Raw genomic sequence first — 20,874 nt, 5'->3', positions numbered from 1 at the left:
CAGTTTCAGGTTTGGCCACTGTGCCTCATAACCGCTTAAAAATAAACGGCTGTGTGGAGTGAAAACTGGATTTAAACAGAATTTGCTTTAAAACAAAAAAACTAATCAATAACTATTGATATTGACTGATAAGAAACCCTTATCGGGATACAGTTTTAGCCACATCGCCCAGCCTTAACACGAATATAAACATTGGCTACAAATGTACAGATTTTTATTTGTGAAAGGAAACATTTGCCTTCAATTTCACTGTTGCTCTGTCACATAATATCCCCATAAAATACTTTGAATTTCATGGTTTTAACATGAATAAAATGTGAAAAAGTTTAAGAAAAGTGAATATTGTTGCGGTGCGTGTTATGCGACTCTGAAGTCTCCTGAAACATCAAACCTGCATCGTGTGTTTTCTGTTGTTACGGATCGCTCTGCGTTTCGGAGGATCTAAGTGTTTCTGTCCCCGTGGGCTGAACTGACGCCGATTTTCCCCCTGGGAGCGTGTCACTCTCCTGTTTTTACTTCAATCATCTCTGCCTACAGGAACATGTTCAGCCTCTCCTGCTCAGCTCCTGTTCTCCTCCCTGGCTTTGCTTCCTTTTATCTGCATGCCAGTTCTTGAAGATCAGCTGTAAATAATGAGAATATGTGTTCTGGATCCTGTTGTTGCACACTTTGAACCCCTTATCTAAACCGAACAAAGCCCTTGAATTGAAATTTAAGCCGGTTGCCACTCTATAGTCATGTTTTAGTAGGATAATTCCACCTTAGCAATCAGCATACTACATGCACAGCGGCACCCCTCGCTTTTCTCTGTGGTGCTCCTTATCCTTCCAACCCATGCAGCGTCTAGCCTTCTCCTTCCCCCTGCTGGCTCTGAGCTGTACTGCAGGACTGAGTAGGCTGGTTGCTTCTCTGCCATGTTCACACTATCAGACTTTGAAATGTTGTCCAGTCAACATCTGCTGCTGCTTTGTCAATAGAAACATTGCAAGTAAAGGAGCTTTGCTTTCTAGCTAGCTAGATTGATAACTAGATATATTGCTAGATGTATAACTAGCTAGATATCTAAATATTTAGAGATATATATCTAGATATTTGGATATCTATATATGTAAATAACTTTCTAGCTAGCTAAATATCTAGCTAGATTGATAACTAGTTGTGTAGCTATCTAGATATAAAGGTAGATATCTTGCTAGATATTAAGATGAATATTCAGATCTATCTAGATCTGGTTATCTAGATATCCAGATATGTTTAGCTATCTGGATATCTAGATATCTGTGTTTAAATATCTAATTTAATTAGATATCAAGCTAGTTATCTAGCTAGCTATCCAGCTAAGCATCTATCTATCCAGCTACCTAGCTATGTAGTGAGCTAATTATCTAGCAAGCTAGCTAGTTATGTAGCTAGCTTGATTATCTAGGTAGTTACTAGCTAGATAATTTGTCAACTAATTATCTAGCTATTTAGCTATCTATCTAGAAATGTACAAAATAAATAATTTCACACAATGAGAAGCAATGAAGCACTGTTGATGGGACACCATTTGGAGGTCTGTGATAACCTCTGTGCTCTCTTGGGGGGTTGTTGCCGTTTGCTTTATTGCCTTTTGCATAAGCATAAGCAGGGACCAGCTGCCGCCCTCTGGCTGAGCTCCCTCTGCTGTTTGCGTTGCGGTCTGTGTCAGCACTAATCAAATAAGCTATAGGAAACGTTATTGAGATGTTATCCCCCCCCCTTCCCTTCCTTCCTCCTCCCTGGTGTGCCAGGCTCTCTGTGGCGCTATGTACGGGCGAGCATGACCCTCTCGGGGTACCTGCCGCCTCTCTGCGACCCCAAAGACGGCAACTTGCTAATGGACGGTGGCTACATCAACAACCTGCCAGGCAAGTACAGGTGGAGTCCCTCAGCCCCCTCTCTCGACCAAAATGCTCCATGCCTCTGAATATCTGGCCAGCTCCAGGCGGGGGGGGGAGTGAGGTGGAGCGATGGATGGGGAAGCGCTGTATGAGGGGGAGCCGTATTAATCAATTTACTAATGTTTACCTGTAACGGTAAGTAAGGAGGCAGGGTTAGAGGAGGGTAGTCCAGTGGTGATGCTGAGTTTTCCCAGTCTAAAAAACATCAAACCAGTATATAGTGTTACTTGACTCATCTAATCTCAAGTGAAACATTGATTTATTTTTGGCAAGTCAGTTAAGATAATGAATCTCATATTTTACAGAGATTCATTACACACAATCCGGTTTGTGTTCGTCCTGTCGACTTGACTTGTGAAAGTGAATTTCACATAGAAATTCACTCTTTTGAATTAAATAAATGAACTAAGGTTTGGATTATCCTATTACGTACTGAAATGCACCTCTACGTAAAGTTAAGCCTAAAATTATTCATAACCTTGGCAAATTTCAATTAAAAATTGAAGTGAGGTCAGCCGTTTCTAAAAAAAATAAATAAAAAAAGGAATCTCAGTTGTGAAACTAAATATAATTGATCTGTTCCCATTATTATTATGTAGTTAAAATGGAATAGATTAATCTAAGCTTAAATCTGCCACTGATATGAATAATTTCAGACCAGAAAGATGAACGTCTTAAATGCGTCTCCCACCAGTTCAGTTTTATTTCAGCTAAATAAATGATTAAATGTTTACTGAATACAACTCTGGTTTATGGATGGGAAAAGTCAGCATTTTATTAAAATTGTAGCCATTGGTTCCTGATGAATTGAAGTGGCTGAGAGGATTTTGCCCCGTCAAGCAGCCTGGTGTGGGTTAATTAAAAATTGGATGGAGAATTCCCCTTCAGTATTGCTCTAAAAACAACAACAAAAAAAGAGTATTTGCTTTTATTTTGCACAACACACCAGTCTGTTCTGACAAGAAAATCCAAATTTGTTAAGTTGGTATTTCTGATTTGTTGTTGGGCTGGGCGATTTAGTATGCTGCCATTTATCTCATTTGAGGTATTTCTCTGTATTCATTTAAGAAAAGGCATAACTGAAGAACTAAACTGGCTAATTTTTTTATTTTTTATGGCGCCCAAACTGATTCCCAAACATTTGCAACCCCAATGCAAATCGCCCAGCCCTGTGTCTGTCTCTCATTTTGAAATTATGAGGTCAGTTTCTGTCAACTGTGAGAAAAAAAAGTGTGTTGATACTGAGGGGAGGAACTTTGATTTATTCATTTATGCTATAAATAATTACATTTACCACTGGAATGCATTTAAGGCAGCAGCACCTGGCCTTTATTGGACTCGAGTTAAACCCAGACTGCTGCTTTAAGCTGTATATGCACACGTTGTACTGATTAAAACTCCCCAGAGGAAATAATCAGATGAAACACTAATATTTGGAAATTATGTCTCAACAATGAAACACGGATGCTGTGTTTTTCTGATAAGCCAGACAAAACTTGAAGAAGCTCCTTTAAATCAGTATCTTACATGTAATGAATTCAGCCGTTTCTTATTGTTTTTCCTGGCACATACTGAAGGTTCATTGTTTGGGGGTTTCTGGATAGACTTCCTGTTTCTGTCCTTAAAGTAATTCAACGCCACAAAATTCTAAGACAGACAGAAAAGCCACGATTTGGACTCCATACCTGTCGAACTGGATATATTCAGTTTTTATCCAACAAATTGACCGTAAATAATCTGAAGTACGTCGCCATAAACCCACAGTTTTGGGGTTCAAGCCCATCCAGACTCTGTTCCGCCCTGAGTCGGCGTCCAAACAATCGAATCCACGAACACAGTGGTAGCTTTGTTCTGCTTTTTTGATGATGGTTTTTGTTTTCCCGGGTTGATTTTAAACGTCCAACAGCGGACATCGCGAGAAACATGGGCACCAGGACGGTCATCGCCATCGACGTGGGCAGCCAGGACGAGACGGACCTCTGTAACTACGGCGACAGCCTGTCTGGCTGGTGGCTGCTCTGGAAGCGGATCAATCCCTGGGCAGAAAAAGTTAAGGTAAAGTACGGGATGGACTGCTGAAAAAAATGCAGAATTTACGTATGAATACAATCACAATACTCCAGCGGTTTGTTGACCTACTTTCCTCCCTCAGGTGCCGGACATGGCGGAGATCCAGTCACGCTTGGCTTATGTGTCCTGTGTGCGGCAGCTAGAGGTGGTAAAAAAAAGTGCCTACTGTGAATACATCAGACCGCCCATCGACCGCTTCAAGACCATGGACTTTGGCAAGTTTGACGAAATCTATGTGAGTGATGATTTATTCCTAGAGCACATTTAGAGCATGAGGCAGCACACCAATATTTACCATCCAGAGCTGCAGCTGGATCTCACTGAAGTACATTAATATTAGAAAGTTAATGTAGTTTAGTAGTTAAACTGTTGCGATGATGTGCTGAAGAGCAGGAGCTTCTTAAAGAGACAGAGACCCAAATTGAAGGCCATAACTTGCAAAGTCAAAAGTCTTTTAAGTCACGTTTGGTATGTACAGTATATTTTATTCTTATAACAACTGAAGGCAACACAGTCACTTGATTGTGACTTGATTGTTTGGAGGTGTAATACACACACCTCCAAATTGAATATAAACTCACATACTTCAGTCATTGACCTTATCTTTACATATTCTGTCTTCCTAAAGTCTGGCCATGTTACGTCTCCAATTAGCTGGGACAAAAAGTGTTTCCTACAATTCTCAGCATTTCTGAACCACTGTTGCAGGAGATCGGATATCGGCACGCCAAGATGCTGTTCGACGGCTGGGCTCGGGGCGAAATCATCAACAACATGCTGAGGGATCATCACTCAGCTGACTACAACAGCAAGAGCACCGACGTGAGCCCCGCTACGACACACACACACGCACACACACACACACACACATCAAGAATACTATTGGTTTCCTGTAGAACATACACGTTCACTACAACAGATGTGGATTTACAATATGAGGGTGATCCTTTTGTCTCTCAGATTAGCACATGTCCTGGAGCTGACTTCACGGATCTTGCGGAGATCGTGTCCAGGATAGAGGCGGTGCCAAGCTACGTAGCTGCAGAAGGTGAAACCTGCGCCCCACAACGGAGGAAATGTCCGTTCTACCCGTAACAACATGTTTCTGGAACAGGCGTTGCTCTATTCGCAAGTTAGGGTTAGGAATAAACAAGATTTGGGGCCTCCTTCTTGGTCCTTTTATTAGTAATTTAATTAAATTAGAATTTTCTGCTACTCTAAATAGCACTTGCTACTAATAAAGTAGGTGTTATTTATATAGGGGGCTCAGTTAAGTGATCTCTATAATGGGTGCTTGAAATCTCTGTGTCCAGCGGAGGAGTCAGACTGTCTGACAGAGTACGAGGAAGATGGGATGGACACCGTGAGAGAGGAAGAGGGGGATGAGGACGAGCAAGAGGAAACCGAGGACAACTCCCCAGGAGAGTGGGGACAGAATGGCGTTTTTCAGACTGTGAGTCCTGAAAAACAATAAATAAAAGACGCAAAAGCACAAGAGATTTGTGTCTGCTTTTGATTTCTGGTTCATGTCTGAACCGTTAAATATTCTTTTTAGGTTTTTCAGGGTGTTAAACTCTTTTACCTAAAATTAAGGCCTTCAATTGATTTTATTTTCTAAAAAAGGGAAGTAGGCCTTAAATACTTTAATCAAATGTCTTAAATTGTGTCGTGGTAAGAGTATTTAATTTCATACATTGTTTGTAGGAACCTTTTTATCAGGCCAAAGTTTGAGCCTGATAAACTTCTTCATTCACTGCGTTCTGTGACTCCAGGTGGTTACGGCTACCGTCAACAGGCTGAAAATACTTGCTAGCTAGCTAGCAAGAAAACAGACAAAAAAGCCATTAGCAACCATCGTAGCACAAAGTTCCTACAATGAGCCACAAAAAGACTCCAGAAAGTTCACAGTTTCAGTCACTTGCATGTCTCTTGTACGTCTCTGTCATGACACAGGTCTTAAATTTTATTCATAACATGTTTTGTGTTTTCCCAGAATGTGTCGCCGTTTACAATCTTCCGATGTTTGCTTCCGATAATCAACTGGGCAATATCAGCGACAACAAAACTGAAACCATGAATGAAAGATCTGTTTCAAAGAATAACTTCTTCTGTTGGATTAATGAATTAATCTGTATGTTGTACTGTTTGAGTAAAGGTTAGGAAAACAAAACATAAAGTAATGTAACACGTTTCATTGACACATGTTTGAATGTAGCACTTTAGCATTAGCTTCAGCTAAAGACATTGGCTAATCCATAAATTAATTAAACAGCAAACTCATTTTCATTGGTGTTATAGCGTTAGCCGAGCTAATGTTTATGATTATTGCTCAAGGGTTAGCATAACTAACCTTTTAGTTACCACTGGTAATAACCAATCGGAAATTCTTCGGACACTCATGTTGCAAAGCTTCCATATTCAGAGAAATATCAAAAGCATCGCCTCCTTTAGGGCCCTGGTTTTTGGAGAAAATGATTGAAGCAGAAGCAGGCCTCAAGGGTCACACTTTAACTTTTTTTTTTTTTCTTTTTTTCCCACCAGGGGGTCCTTTTTGTGGGCTCTAGTGTCCCTTTTTTCACAGTAGGCTGACAGGAAAGGGGGACGGAGAGGGGGGAAGACATGCGGCAAATGTCGTCGGGTCCGGGAATCGAACCCGCGACGGCCGCGTCGAGGACTGAAGGCCTCCAAACGTGGGGCGAGCTAACCTCTACGCCACCGGAGCACGCCCCGTCACACTTTAACTTTAAAATGACTTGTTTCTGCTCTGCAGGATGAGGAGAAATCTGTGAGGCAACGGCGGAAACTTGCCAGCGAGTCAAATGCTTCAGACTGCTGACAGAAGGCCCTGGATGAGCGGAGGACAAAATCGAGGGTCAGACGACCGAGGGGCCATAAACTTATGACTTAAGACTTGAAATGCGGATGCCACGCTCAACATCTGAAATTTCTGCAGCGTCGGAGCAATGTTTTTTACGGGGTTTTCTTTGTTTTTCTTTTCGATCAACTTCAGGAACCATTTTTGTTCCTATTGTGTCGCATTTGGTTTAATAACTGTGCTCCTAAATGTAAGCAGTTTCTCCTCTTACAGACACTAAGCTGAACTGAATTTATGCCACTAGATAAGCTCTCTAAATTTGACTCGAAGTGAATAACTTCTAGAAAAATGCATTTGATTTGGCGAAGCGTCTCTCCATTGAGGGTTTGCTTTATTTCACGGTCCTCATTTGCTTTTGTGCGTTCGCTTGCATGGGCGTGTGCGTTTTACTTGTGCCATTTTTATTTCAGATTGGAAAAGCTTCAATTAGCTTGTTACCAAGACAGCGCTAGGAAAACACACTGTTGGACAGGCAAAGTGTAAAGGTAAATATCTGAAAATCAGGTAGGGTTTATGGTGAATAAAATAAAGCAGCATTTTATTTCACAGGAAAAACGAGACACAACTTGTATATTTTGAATTCAGCAGAGCAAGGTGAACTAAAGGTGCTTTTTCTAGACTAGATCCGTTGTGAGGAAAGGGATCAGAACAGACAAACGACTAGATTCTGAGCGGCCATTTGTAGGAGTCAGAAACTGTTTCATTCTAGAGATCATGTCGGAATGCGTTGAAGCCTTTTTTTACCACACTTCACGGCAGTCAGTGAACGCGACTCACTTGGACTCACTTCAGTAAACAAACAAGAGTGTCTGTTCTGTTTGCACAATGTCAGCATTCGGGGATCCTGCTTATAACTTGATGTTCACGGGGGGAGGGAGAAGTAAAAAAAAAAAAAAAAAACAGGCGAACAACTTTGTTTTTTGTTTGTTTGTTTGATTCTCCAATTGGGTGCACACACACATACACACACACACACACACAAAGAAAAAAATCCCCAAATCTAATGTAAATATTTATTTGGGCACAAAAAATACGCAGAAATCCCGAGTCACCTCAGCGATTCTTCTGTCTGTTAGAAGCTGTAACAAGATTAAAACATGTTTTATAACGTCAGTATTCATCCATGGATTTGGGAGGGATTCTGTAAGTTGGCGCTCTGCTGCACAATAGGGAACCTTAACCAAAAATAATAAGTTGTTCTCTAAACATCTATTAAGTTTGTTTCAGCATTTGCTGCTCTGTTTTGTTTTTTTATTAATCATATTTATTTTTTTAATTTATGCGCCTGCCACTGGCTTTGCAATTTAACGAAAGGTGGTCAAGTGTTATTTTAATTAACATGGCTTTAACTCTTTGCACTGAAATGTTTGATGTACTCTTTGCTAGTACAAGGATTACAAAGAGGTTGTAATTTATGATGCATATTGGGAAATAAACATAACATTTACCCTGACCTGCTTGAAAATGTTGTTGTCCTAATTCACTTTGTTTAAGTGAGGATAAAATGCAGTTCACACGGTTCGTTGGTCGGTCGATGTTTGCTTTTCGACACGTGCGGCTGAAGTTCTCCACATGCTGGGCAGTTTGCAGTTTGTTTGGGGGGTTTTTTGGTCACTTTAGTGCATTTCTCAAAATTGAAATTTCATAAACCACCTGTTCGATCTTCATATCGCGTCACTTTTTCATATCACAAAAGCAATCCAACCTCAGGATTACACACTTGAAAATGTAAGCAGAGAACACCCATCCAGTACCTCTTCCTGCGTCTTAAGTTAAGTTAATTCATATTTTACATTTTTGGCAAATTCAGTAGTTCAAAGTGCTGAACACATTTAAAGCACAACATGAACTTTTAAACATTTCTGATGTAAAGCAAACAAGTAAATCCTAAATCCAAAAGCAGAAAAGTAGCATTCAGCTTTGTAGTACCACAAATCTGTAATAATCTTCCAGTAAACTGGAATCCTAAATCCAGTTGCTTTTGATTTGTAACTGGAACATTAAATAATATATTTAATGTTCATTTGCTTGATGATTTTACTTGACAAAATGTAATGCTTGTTGCTGGTTTCATAAATTGCGGTGGTGAGGTAGATGCGCTGGACCCAGGTAGAAGTGAGCGAAGTAATGATTTAATGATGAATAACAAGATATACAATCCAGCCACGCTCGCAGTTAGCCACGCTCAGCTAACTGATTGAAGGCAAATTTTTGTAGGTGAAGTTTTTGCTGTTGAATTTAAAGGGGAAAAAATCTCGTACTTAATTGCACAGTGTTATAAATTAAATTTCTTAACAGTCTGATTCCCATGAGACTATATTTCTTCCACACATTAATAACTGAGTGACGGTTCTCTTATTCATTAGAGGTTCGTCGCACATCACCCCTCAGCCTTGAAGAGTTGTGAGTCGTCTTCTTCCAATCATCGTCTGTTTGGTCGGAGGTGGTCGTCCGTCCTCGCTGTCTAAAATTACTCATCTGCCTCGTGTGATTAACGCGATGCGAGTCTGCTCTGGAAGCATCAGCTGCAATAATAGCATTGCCACTCCAATTATCAGACTAATCGTTCTCTGGCTCTGCGGCTGTGCAGGAGAGGAGACGCAACGTACTGTACCTGAGTATTAGTGAGGGAGACACTGAAACCATGATAATTTTCACACTGAATACCTTTACAGGCCTCTATTTGAACATAGATTCTATTCTGTATTACCCCAAAATTAAGAAATTTGTTCAAAATCAGACTGTCCATTATAACCTTTGCACCTGGGGTAAGATTAGCTGTATTAAGCACTAAAAATAATCATTTTTCTTTAACAGAATCTACCACAAACTCTTACATTAACTGTAAAGTTAGGGTTAGGGTAGGAGAGAAGGGCTTAGCCTGCCTTCCATGGAAGACAGGAGTGGCACTGGCCTTCCTCCTCCAACCTCCATCCCACTGTTGGTAGGCAAGGGGACGTTGCCGTCGTCTCCCCTTGTACCGAACCACTTGCCAGTTATCCTCTGGCCACATTTCTTAAACTAAAATTCCTAATTAAAATGAACTAAACGTGTGCCCTGCGACGTTTCGACTCTTTGAGTCTTCTTCAGGCAAGGCACACTAAAAATATATCCAAGTTGTTGCTTCGAGCTTGTGGCGTCAGTCTGTGGCTCACAAGAGTTCGAGGGGTTAGGGTAGGGAAGACAGGGTTTCCACCATGCGTTTTTAATCTCTTTATTGTCCTTTTCCATTAATTTATGAACTATTGGTGGTAATTTATCCCAAGGTGGAGACCAATTAGATGGACCCACAAATGGTATCCGCTGTTCAAAATCAGAATTTTTATAAAATGCTAATTTTATTTTTCTATGGTAATTCTGAATATCTAAAAGAAGCTTATTTTTAAAATCTCTTTCTTTTTTAATTGTAGGGACAAAAGTTAACCCGCGATTTAAAACTTTAATTTGGTGTTCTGTCGATCTAAAATTTTTAGCTAAGACCATTACGTTCTGAAAAGAAAAGAGTTGAGCGCCCTCATTCCCCTCCCTTCCCAGGCTTACAGGGCTGTAAAGTTTAACACCTTACTCCAATGCTGTAGCATTTCTCTAGCCGTTTCCTTTGTCCAATGGATAAGGTCACTTTCTGTCATAAATTTAGGTTCATCCAAAAGCGGAATGCGTGGCATATTTTTTGAGATATGGTCATTTATATTTTGCAGGGTGTTCCTCTGATCAGCTGGCAAATTGGGGAGAAGTTGATTAATGGGATATAAATTTCAGAGAAAGGAAATGCCAATTTTGCTGCCCTAAGTGCCGCCTGCATTTGTTTGACAGCGGTTTCCTTAGCTTTTTGTTCTCTGCTATTAATGCCAAACGAGAGTACAACTTTCTCAACCTCCCTCTGTTTACCCTTTGTTTTCTCCAAGATGGCTTGGGCATGCCTGAAATTTGCCCCTGGGTAACTTTCAATTTGAAGCCCCTGTATTGAGTGATCCGGCATACTTGCTAAATTGGAATCCCCAATAATTAGCCATTTTCCTGTAACCTTCAATTCCCATTCCGTCATTTTTCTATCCGTGTGTTTATGCTTGTGTATTTCAAAACTTCTTTCATGTTGGGAGGAATGTGTATCTTGTACAACTTCTTCCTCATAGTCAGTTGTTTCTGAGACATCCTGCAGGTCTTGATCCCCTTCTCTTGAGGGATCTTCCCCCTGAATTTGAGCTGGAGAGATTCTCTCATCCTCTTCAGTATCTGACATTTCCAAATCAAAAGTGATCCGAGGAAAATGTACCTTTTTAGAGTTTTGGTCAGGTGTTTCCTCCTCAATGTCCAACAAGGGGTCATCATCTTGTATGGTACATGGATTCTGTACTCTGACCTGGGGCCCTTGTCTTTGTGGCCTAGGAGCCTGTTCCTCTCTTGGAACCCTCCCGATGTTTTCTCCCTCTGTCTGTTCAGATCTCTCCGTTTCCCCTTCTGTCATTGTAGAAACCGAAACTTTTCGTTGAGGTTCCTCTTCAGTTATGTTTGTCATAATCCTCTTGCGTGGAGGTGGTTCTGTTTGTACTTGTACAGTTTGTATGTTTTTAGTGGTTTTTCTTTGAACCCCACTGTCTGTATTCTCCCCACGTTTTCTTTGGGGAACACATGGAACATCGATGTCTGTTTCTTCAGTACATCTTCCTCTTCGAGGTCGTATGGTCATGGACTCAATGTGATTCTCGGGATCGTCATTCCTTCTTCTCGGGAGTTCCTCTGCTGTGGCCAATGCTTCTGCGAAATCAATTGAGTCCCGGGTAATGCGGGGAAGATTTTTCTTAGCCCATCGCGTTGCTACCCCAAAGGCGTCCTTCCAGTTTTCAGGGAGATCTTCTTTGAGATCTATCAAGATGTTCTCCAAAGTATCCTCATAATGATCTTCCAATATTGGCAAGGGTTGTGCAACCCCAGTTCTTTGCGTTCCCTTCTATCAGTTTCATGGTCCCATTATTTGGGAAAGCTGGTTTTATCATGGAAGACAGGGTTTCCACCATGTGTGAGATCATTATCGGTGCCTCTTTGTCTGGTGTTTGAGCTACACTCTGCAAGTGGTGAACCGTTTTTATCAGAGAATGTAATTTCCGAATCGTTTGTCCGAACTTCCAGTCAGGCTTCTGATAAGATTCACGCGGTCTTTCTCTGTAGTCTTGTTTGGGAAAAGACCTGAAAGGTCTTTTGTTATTTCCACGAACTACAGATGCATAAGTCCTTGTCTGATTTTGTCTGTAAAAGGGAGGAGGAGGCGCTGGCTGGTTAGGAAAGAAGGGTTTAGCCTGCCTTCCGTAGAAGACAGGGGTGGCACGGGCCTTCCTCCTCCAACCTCCATCCCACTGTTGGTGGGAAAGGGGACGTTGTTCCCTTCTCCCTCTGTGCCCAACCACTTCCCAGCTATTTTGCCACATTTCTTTTTTATTTATTTCTGTCAGGCAGCTTTATTGCTTAAACAATAATATATACATTATTTTTTATGTATTTATAATGTCTATGTTTTTATTTTTATTTACTATGTAGTTATTATTAATTTTTTTGTGATTTTTTAAATATTTTTATAAAAAAATAAAAGTAAATAATTTAAATTTTTAACCAATTTTTTAATGAAATAATTTAAATGAACTTATTGTACCTAATCTGCGACGTTTCGACCTCTATCGGTCTTCCTCAGGCGTTAGGTACACCTCAATAGTTTTTTAATGATGTTGTCCCTGCTCTGGCTCAACACGAAATGAGGCAGGGAGAGGAGAGCTCACCTATTCTTACTTGAATTTCGTTAAGCACCCTCTTATTCCGTTCCTTCTTTCCTTTAAATAAAATAAACATCCAACCAACTAAAAATCACCAAACTTGGGTTAAAAACTCCATAAACTTAGGGTAAAAACTGGGGTTTGGAGAGGTTAGGTTTAGGGTAAATGGGTGGGTAAGGGTTCCATGGGTGGGGGCCTGGGGACACACAACCTACTGAGACAGGAGGACCTGGCAGGTTAGGGTGAGGGGAAAAGCCAACCTTCCAAATGGAAGGCTGGAAGAGCACTCTCCACCCTATCCTATCCTGTCAGTTGTGTGTCCAAAATAAAATGAAAATCTTTTCTTTTAAAAAAACTCTATTTAGCTTTTAGGCACCCCCTTTCTTTCTTTTCTACCTTCTAATTGGAACTATTTTTGTCATCTTTTTCTTGCTTTCTCTTGTGTTTGTTTCTTAGCTTCATTTCGCGACGTTTTGACATTTCTTTGTCTTCTTCAGGCGTTTCTTTTTCTTTTTCTGTCTCTGTTTCTTTGTCTCTTTCTTTCTTCGTTTAGGGTTAGGGTTACCCTCACCCTAACCAATTTTTTTATGAAATAATTTAAATGAACTTAGTGTACCTAATCTGCGACGTTTCGACCTCTATCGGTCTTCCTCAGGCGTTAGGTACACCTCAATAGTTTTTTAATGATGTTGTCCCTGCTCTGGCTCAACACGAAATGAGACAGGGAGAGGAGAGCTCACCTATTTATAGACTCCTCCTCACCGAGGCTCCTCCTCCTTCGTTGGACTTCGCATGCATGTTTTCTTACTTTATTATGAAGTATATATGAAATTAATTATTTGTTTTAAAACTTTTAAATGAATTTAGTTTTAATGAAATATATTGTATTTATGTTGCCATATTCTTGTTGCCAATGTATTTCTTGTTTCCCCAATATATTGTTTCTCACATTTAGTACAGGTAATAATATAAACACAGTTTTTAGATTGCGGAGAAAATCTTTGATTAATTTGAAATATTTGTCCATTAGTATAATTTTTTATATATATATATATATATATATATATATATATATATATATATATATATATATGTATGTATATTTATTCAGAATGTATGTCCATACAAAATCTACATCCAGGGTACAATATTATTCTTTTTCAACCCCCCCGCCCCCCCAAAAAATAAAAATAAAAATACACCCACCCCACCCACTCTCTCTATGTAGCAACACACTTAGTAACATTACATTTAGCACTATCCATATTTTTGAAAGGCCAGAATAAGTAGATACAACAAAAATATTAGAGGAATTAAACAAGCCAGTAAAGATCAATCCAGATCAGTCTCTCAGGTCTAGGGTGGTTAGAATGTCCAGGAAGGGAGTCCATATCCGGTCGTACTTAGCCAACGTTCCCCGTACTGAATGGAGAATCTTTTCAGGAGTGCAGTACGACAACAGTTCGTTGATCCAGTGTTTCTGGTTTAGAGGCTCCATAGATTTCCAATTTTTAAGTATACACTTTTTTGCTGCAGATGATGCTAACAAAACAAAGTATTTCTTACAAGAATTTAATTTCAAAGACATAACATCTCCAAGTATCCAGATCCTAGGGTCAGGTTCTAAAGAAAGCCCACAAACTGATGACGTTACCTGAATTACATTATTCCAGTAGGTTTGCAAGCGTACACAATTCCAAAGCATATGAAGAAGATCCCCTACAGACATCCTACACCGTTGGCATTTGTCAGTGATACTAGCATTCAGCTTATTCAACCTATATGGGGTATAATATATGCGGTGAAGAATATTGAATTGAATTTGTCTATGTTTTGTTGATGTTAATATGGTTTGAGATGAATTTAGTAATCTGTTCCAGCTTTTGTCATCATAGTTGCAGTTTAAGTCCAACTCCCATTTAGATTTTTTTGAGTATTTGTCATAAGCTGGTGAAGAGTCAAGAACAATTTTGTAAACACATGAAATAAGACCTTTTGTAGTGGTACATTTAGGATCTAATAAACATGATTCAAGCAGAGTTTCCTCTGGTTTATTTGGAAATATTTCTACTGTTTGGCTCTTAATCCAATGTCGGATCTGCAAATATTTGAAATGATTGTGCCTATGCAAGTCATAAAATTCAGATAATTGATCGAAGCTGGCAAAGACATTATTGGTATAAAGGTCGCCAACTGACCTAAAACCTTTTCTGACCCAAGTTTGTAGTATACCATCTCCTATAGGCTGGGGGATGCTGGGGTTATCTTTAAGTGGTGTGTTAAGCAACAGTTGTATCTTAATGTTCAAGAGAGTGTGTAATTGAAGCCATGCATTGTAGGTAGCTAAAATTAAAGGATTTGATGTAATTGTAGAAAGTTGCTTTTTTGAACTCAAAAAGGGGATGATTGCTAATGAAATGGATTTTAATTCTTGTTGTTCTATCGAGACCCACCTCACATCGTTGCCATTTGAATAAATCCACATCCATAAAGTACGGAACTGGGAGGCTAGGTAATACATTCTGAAATTTGGAAGATTTAATCCGCCTTTAGCATAGGGAGCCTGTAAAGTAAAAAGTTTAACTCTTGGGACCTTCTTTTGTCATAAAAATAGAGATATTGCTTTATCCAAATCTTTAAAAAATGTCATTGGGACTTTTAAGGGGACACATTGAAATAAGTAAATAAATTTAGGTAGTATAGACATTTTAATTGAATTAACTCTGCCAATCAAAGATAGTGGGAGATCCATCCATCGCTCCAGCTCCGCTTTGGTTTTATTAAGTAATGATGTGTAATTCTTTCGATAAATTTGATCATACGAGGAACTAATATTAATGCCAAGGTATGTAAAACCATCTAAGCACCATTTAAATGAACCAGGCAGCAATTGTGTCTCCTGTTCTGTCATATTAAGTGGAAACGCTTCACTTTTGGAGTAATTGATTTTGTAGCCAGAGACTGCACTGTTATGTCCCAAGGCATGCCAGTAAAGATGGAAAGGATTTAGACGGTTGAGATATGAATACTAACAGATCATCTGCATACAACGCAAGTTTATGTTCTTCTGTACGTACATTTATACCTGTAATAGTTGAGTCAGAACGGATAGCAACTGCTAATGGTTCTATTGCAATGGAGAATAGGCTAGGAGAACTTGGGCAGCCCTGCCTACAGCCTCGGGAGAGCGAGAAGGCGTCCGACAGAACCCCATTGGTCAATATCTGTGATCTAGGGCTATTGAAGAGTGTTCTTACATATCTAATAAAGGTTTCACCAAAATTCATAGCTCTCAGGGTCTCAAAAAGAAAATCAGGTTCAATTCTGTCAAACGCCTTCTCAGCATCCATAGAAAGTATTACCAGGGGGTACCTCTGTCTTTTAGCAACTTCAATAACATGAAACAACCTCCGAATATTGTCCGCTCCCTGTCGGTTCTTAACAAAGCCTGTTTGGTCTGCATGAATAATTTTTGGGATTATTTTCTCCAGTCGAGATGCTATTATTTTAGACAAGATCTTATAGTCGGAGTTGAGAAGGCTCAAGGGTCTATAATTACCACACTTTTGTACATCTTTTCCAGGTTTTGGAAACAATGTTATTGTTGCAAGTTCTAAAGATTGAGGAAGTACTGTCTTTTGGAATGCCTCCTTAATCATACTTGTAAGGGGGGTTAATAATTTATTTGAAAAAGTTTTAAAATATTCAATTGGAAAGCCATCTGGCCCTGGGGCTTTATTATTTTGTAATGATTTAACAGCAAGGCGAACCTCTTCCTCACTTACCTCACCGTCCAATATGTCTGTCGGTTGTATTAATCTTGGGTAAATGTAACTGATTCAAAAATTGTTTTATATCTACACTGTCTTTGTGAAGCTCAGATTTATATAACGATTGATAATATTTTCTAAATTCCAAATTTATGTCTTTTGTATTTTCTAAATGTCTACCATCATCCGTTTTAATACTCTGAATAAATTTTTCATTGTTCTCTTTTTTTATCTGCCACGCCAGTAGTTTGCTTGTTTCATTGCCGAATTCGTAGTAATTATATTTTGTTCTTGCCATTGCTGCCTCAGCTTTACTTGTACACAGGTTGTCATATAAAATCCGTTTTTGTTTTAAAGTACTAAGTAATTCTGGGCGTTTTGTTCTTGAATGGTCAATTTCCAAAGTTCTTATATCTTTTTCTATTTGAGAAAGCTGTTCCCTCTTTTGTTTGTTTTTATGTGAAACATATGAAATAATATGCCCTCTCATATAAGCTTTGAGCGCTTCCCATATATTTGAGTGTGAGGAGGTATTCAAATTTACTTCTAGATACATATCGATTTTGGTATTCATAAAAGTGACAAATTCTGGGTCTCTAAGAAGATATTCTCTGAATCTCCATCTAGGAGAAGAGGAAACAGGTTGATGAAATTCTAACTTCATTTGTATGGGGTTATGATCTGAAATCGTAGCTGCTAAATAAGAACAGGTTTTAATTTGTGACAAAAGTGGGAGCGAGGTTAAAAACATGTCTATTCTTGAATAAGTGTTGTGGACATTGGAGTAAAATGAGTAGTCTTTGCTGGTTGGATTACGTAAACGCCATACGTCCCCTAATCCTAATTCTTTCATGCCCTGAGTCAGAGCAACCGCAGATCTGGACTGTGCAACAAGTTTAAGAGAGGAGCGATCCATTGATGGATTAAGAACCAGGTTATAATCACCTCCTAATATACATGGAGCTTCAATCACTGCCAGTTTTAGAATTAAGTCATTAAAAAATTCTGGGTTATCTAAATTTGGGCCATACAAAGATACAATTACTACCCTGTTTGTATTTATTACACAATCCACCAAAATTAATCTGCCGAATCTGTCATTCTCCATATAATTTAGCCTAAATCTGAGATTTTTATTGATAAGCAAGGCTACACCTCTAGCTTTGGATGAAAAGGAAGAATAAAATACATGACCAACCCAGTCTCTGCGCAACTTTAAATGTTCTATATCTGTGAGATGGGTCTCTTGAATAAAGGCGATGTCTGTGCTTTGTTTCTTAAAGTATGTTAAAACTTTCTTCCTTTTAATGGGGTTGTTAATCCCTCTAACATTCAATGAAATACAGTTTAGTAGTCCTGTCCTACTCAATTTAAGTAATGTGAAAAAAATATTCTAGTTAAGTGACAACATAAAATGCACATAACTTGGACAAAATAAAGAAATCTCTGACCCTTTGCCATAAACTTACAGCTTTCAATATTCACAGAATGAACCCCATAGAGAGAGTGTCCCACAAATCCCAATAACAATAAAATAAAAAAAGAAAACCCACACTTTAACCCCCGGTAAACGAAAAAAAAAGAAAACAAACTGTGGGATAAACTCCACTTCTAAACAGTTGTGGTATCCCCAGCAGAGAACTTTTTTCTTTTTTTTTTTTTAAAGGGAACGATATGATTGCTCCACCAGAAAACCTTAAAGAACTATATTAACAATATTTAACAAAATCTACTTAACGCACCTGTGGCGTTTTCAGGATCAAGTGCGCCTGACCGTAACCTTTGAAGGCCAGCCAGTACTTATGGATTATCTTATGTAACTTTGTTTTACCGTTAATAGTCATGGTGCGCGGTCATCTTGCAAAGAAAATGTTCTATCCCTCCTCCTGAACAGTGGACAGAAAGGTCTCCACTTCAGATGGGGCTGAAAAGAGTTTAAATCCTCCTCCATGTCGGATCCTCAGCTTAGCAGGGTAGCGGGTGGCGTATTCAATATTTTTCTCCTGAAGTTTTTCTTCACCTCGTTGAAAGCGAGCATTTTGCGTTGCACCTCGATGCTGTAATCTGGGTAAAATGAGACTCGATTATTATCCAACTGTACCGTCCTCTTCTCCCTGGCCAAACGGAGTACTTTGTCTTTATCCCTGAAGTTCAGAAATTTCACGAGGATAGGTCTGGTCCGCTCCGACGCCGCTTTCAGGCGGTGTGCCCTCTCGATGGTAACCGGGGTTGGGAAGTGTTCCTCCCCGAGAAGCCGCGGGATTAGTCGTTCCACGTAACCAATCATGTCGGCACCTTCGGACTTTTCTGGGATGTTTATAATTTTGACATTTGATCTCCTGCTCCGGTTTTCCAAGTCGTCTGATTTCTCCTTCAGGAAAGTTATTTCCTTCTCCATTTTGAGTATGCGAGCTTGAGCGTCAGAGAGGTTGTCTTCGTTAGCTCCAATTCTGGTTTCCATTTCCTGTACCTGTTCAGCCAGCGTTGACATTGACTGTTCAATTTTTGTAAGCGATTGTTGGATGTGATCAGTTTTTTGATTTATATGCCCAGTGAGCTCCTCTTTCGATTCACGGATAGCCTTCATCAGGGATTTCAATGTTGGTTTATCTTGATCAGCCGCCATCTTCCCCACGTGAGAGGACTCTCTTAAACCGACAAAAAAACTTCCGAAAACAGCTAAATTTCAGCACCACTTAGTCAGGGTCGAGTAGTGAACACTTGTTCACTGGTTCAGGAATAAATTCTATATCTGGAGCAATGTAGTTGCTAGTATAAAGTCATCACCGCTGAGGATTACCTGGAGCTCACCGACACACGTCTGCTTGCAGAGGCTGCATCACGTGACTCCCTCCATTAGTATAATTTTTAACAAAATTTAAAGTTTTAAATATATTTTCCAAAACTTTTATTTTCTTGTAGCTTTTTTAGTCTTGCCCTTACTAAAATATCCCTTAGATTCTTATTTCTTCTATATGCAGATATTATAGTAAAATTGTTTAATAATCCTGATTGTTCAATGAGTTTTCGATAATTATTTTTCAAAATGAAATTTATCTTTTTATTTATTGTAGAATAAGTAGTAATAATTGGAATAATTTTTTTGTCCTTGTTCTTTAAATGTTTTGAGACACTGTCTTAAAAAGACCTAGAATAACCCCTATTTTTTAATGACTGGAAAAGGATCTTAACCGCATTCATGAATTCTTTTTCTGTAGTGCAAATTCTATAATATCTAATTAATTGCGATTTTACTAATCCTTTAAAAACATGTTTGGGATGGAAACTTGTTTTGTATAAAAGTGCATGCGTGTCTGTTTCTTTAAAATAAACTTTTGTATCTAATTTATTAGTAGTTGCAAAATTTTCTCCCTTGTAAACTGTCGTATCCAAAAAATCAATTTAATGTTCCTTAATAACATATTTTAATTTTATAGAAGGGTCGTGATTGTTCAATACATCAATGAATTTTTCAAAATCTTCAATCGTAAAAGTCCAAATTCCCCACACATCGTCTAAATATCTTAAATAGTGTAAAGGTTTTTTATCACATTTTTGTATTGCTTTATTCTCCCAATTAGCCATAAATATATTCGCGTACGCTGGGGCAAATTTCTTCCCCATCGCCGTACCCTTTATTTGTAAAAAATATTCACCATTAAATTCGAAATCATTCCTTTTAAGATTAATTTCCAATAGTTCTAGGATTTCTTTATCTGGTCTTTTTTGATTTGGATATTTTTTCATTATTTCCTTTACACAATTTATCCCTGCTTCAATGTCGATATTCGTATATAGGCTGTCAATGTCAATAGAAAATAAATTTGAATTAATTGGAATTTTAAGGTCTTTAATCAAATTTATGAAATGGTAAGTATCTTTAATGTAAGAAGGATGTTTAATAGATAATGGATTTAAAAAATAATCAATGAATTCTGCCGTTTGGTAAGTTTCACTACCGCAGTCTGACACTATTGGTCTCCCTGGTGGTAGTTCAAAAGGTATTGTCCATTTTTTTGGGTCTTTATGAATTTTAGGAAGAATATAAAATCGTCTTGGTCTTGGTATTATATAATTTTTAATACATTTTTTTGTTTAGCATTAATGAATTTTTCTTTATGTAATTTATCCAAAATGACATGTACAAGGGGGACTGTATCTAAATATATTGGCTCTTCAGGTTTTCTATAATAAATTTTATCATTTAATTGTCTATATACTTTTTCAATGTATTTTTCCTTTTCTAAAATTACCACTGCACTGCCTTTGTCTGCAGGTTTTATTACTATATTTTTATTATTAATCAATTCTCTCAATGCTTTTACTTCATCCTTTGTAAAATTATATTTTTCTCTTTGAGGTCTCCAAATTTTTTTAATCTCTTTATTGTCCTTTTCCATTAATTTATGAACTATTGGTGGTAATTTATCCCAAGGTGGAGACCAATTAGATGGACCCACAAATGGTATCCGCTG

At 38.6% G+C, this 20,874-nt stretch overlaps 1 protein-coding gene across 5 annotated transcripts in view; it reads left to right on the top strand.

Annotated features, from left to right (window-relative positions):
* Nucleotides 1-7,840, top strand: part of pnpla6 (patatin-like phospholipase domain containing 6) — a 43,092-nt gene extending 35,252 nt beyond the window's left edge. For 4 of the 5 annotated variants that reach the window (XM_044114572.1, XM_044114573.1, XM_044114576.1 and 1 more), the window contains 7 exons: nt 1,773-1,889; nt 3,829-3,977; nt 4,075-4,227; nt 4,701-4,814; nt 4,953-5,040; nt 5,306-5,445; nt 6,763-7,840. In XM_044114572.1, coding sequence (XP_043970507.1) covers nt 1,773-1,889; nt 3,829-3,977; nt 4,075-4,227; nt 4,701-4,814; nt 4,953-5,040; nt 5,306-5,445; nt 6,763-6,828 — 827 coding nt within the window. In that variant the 3' untranslated portion in view covers nt 6,829-7,840. The remainder of the gene's footprint in view (nt 1-1,772; nt 1,890-3,828; nt 3,978-4,074; nt 4,228-4,700; nt 4,815-4,952; nt 5,041-5,305; nt 5,446-6,762) is intronic. The other variant, XM_044114575.1, reaches the window with a different exon arrangement.
* Nucleotides 7,841-20,874: the final 13,034 nt, after the last annotated feature.

The sequence above is a fragment of the Gambusia affinis genome, linkage group LG04 (genome assembly GCF_019740435.1).
Source record: "Gambusia affinis linkage group LG04, SWU_Gaff_1.0, whole genome shotgun sequence".
NCBI classification, from domain to species: domain Eukaryota; kingdom Metazoa; phylum Chordata; class Actinopteri; order Cyprinodontiformes; family Poeciliidae; genus Gambusia; species Gambusia affinis.
Note: the sequence above shows the minus strand (reverse complement) of the source record. Positions and strands in the feature narration are given on the sequence as shown.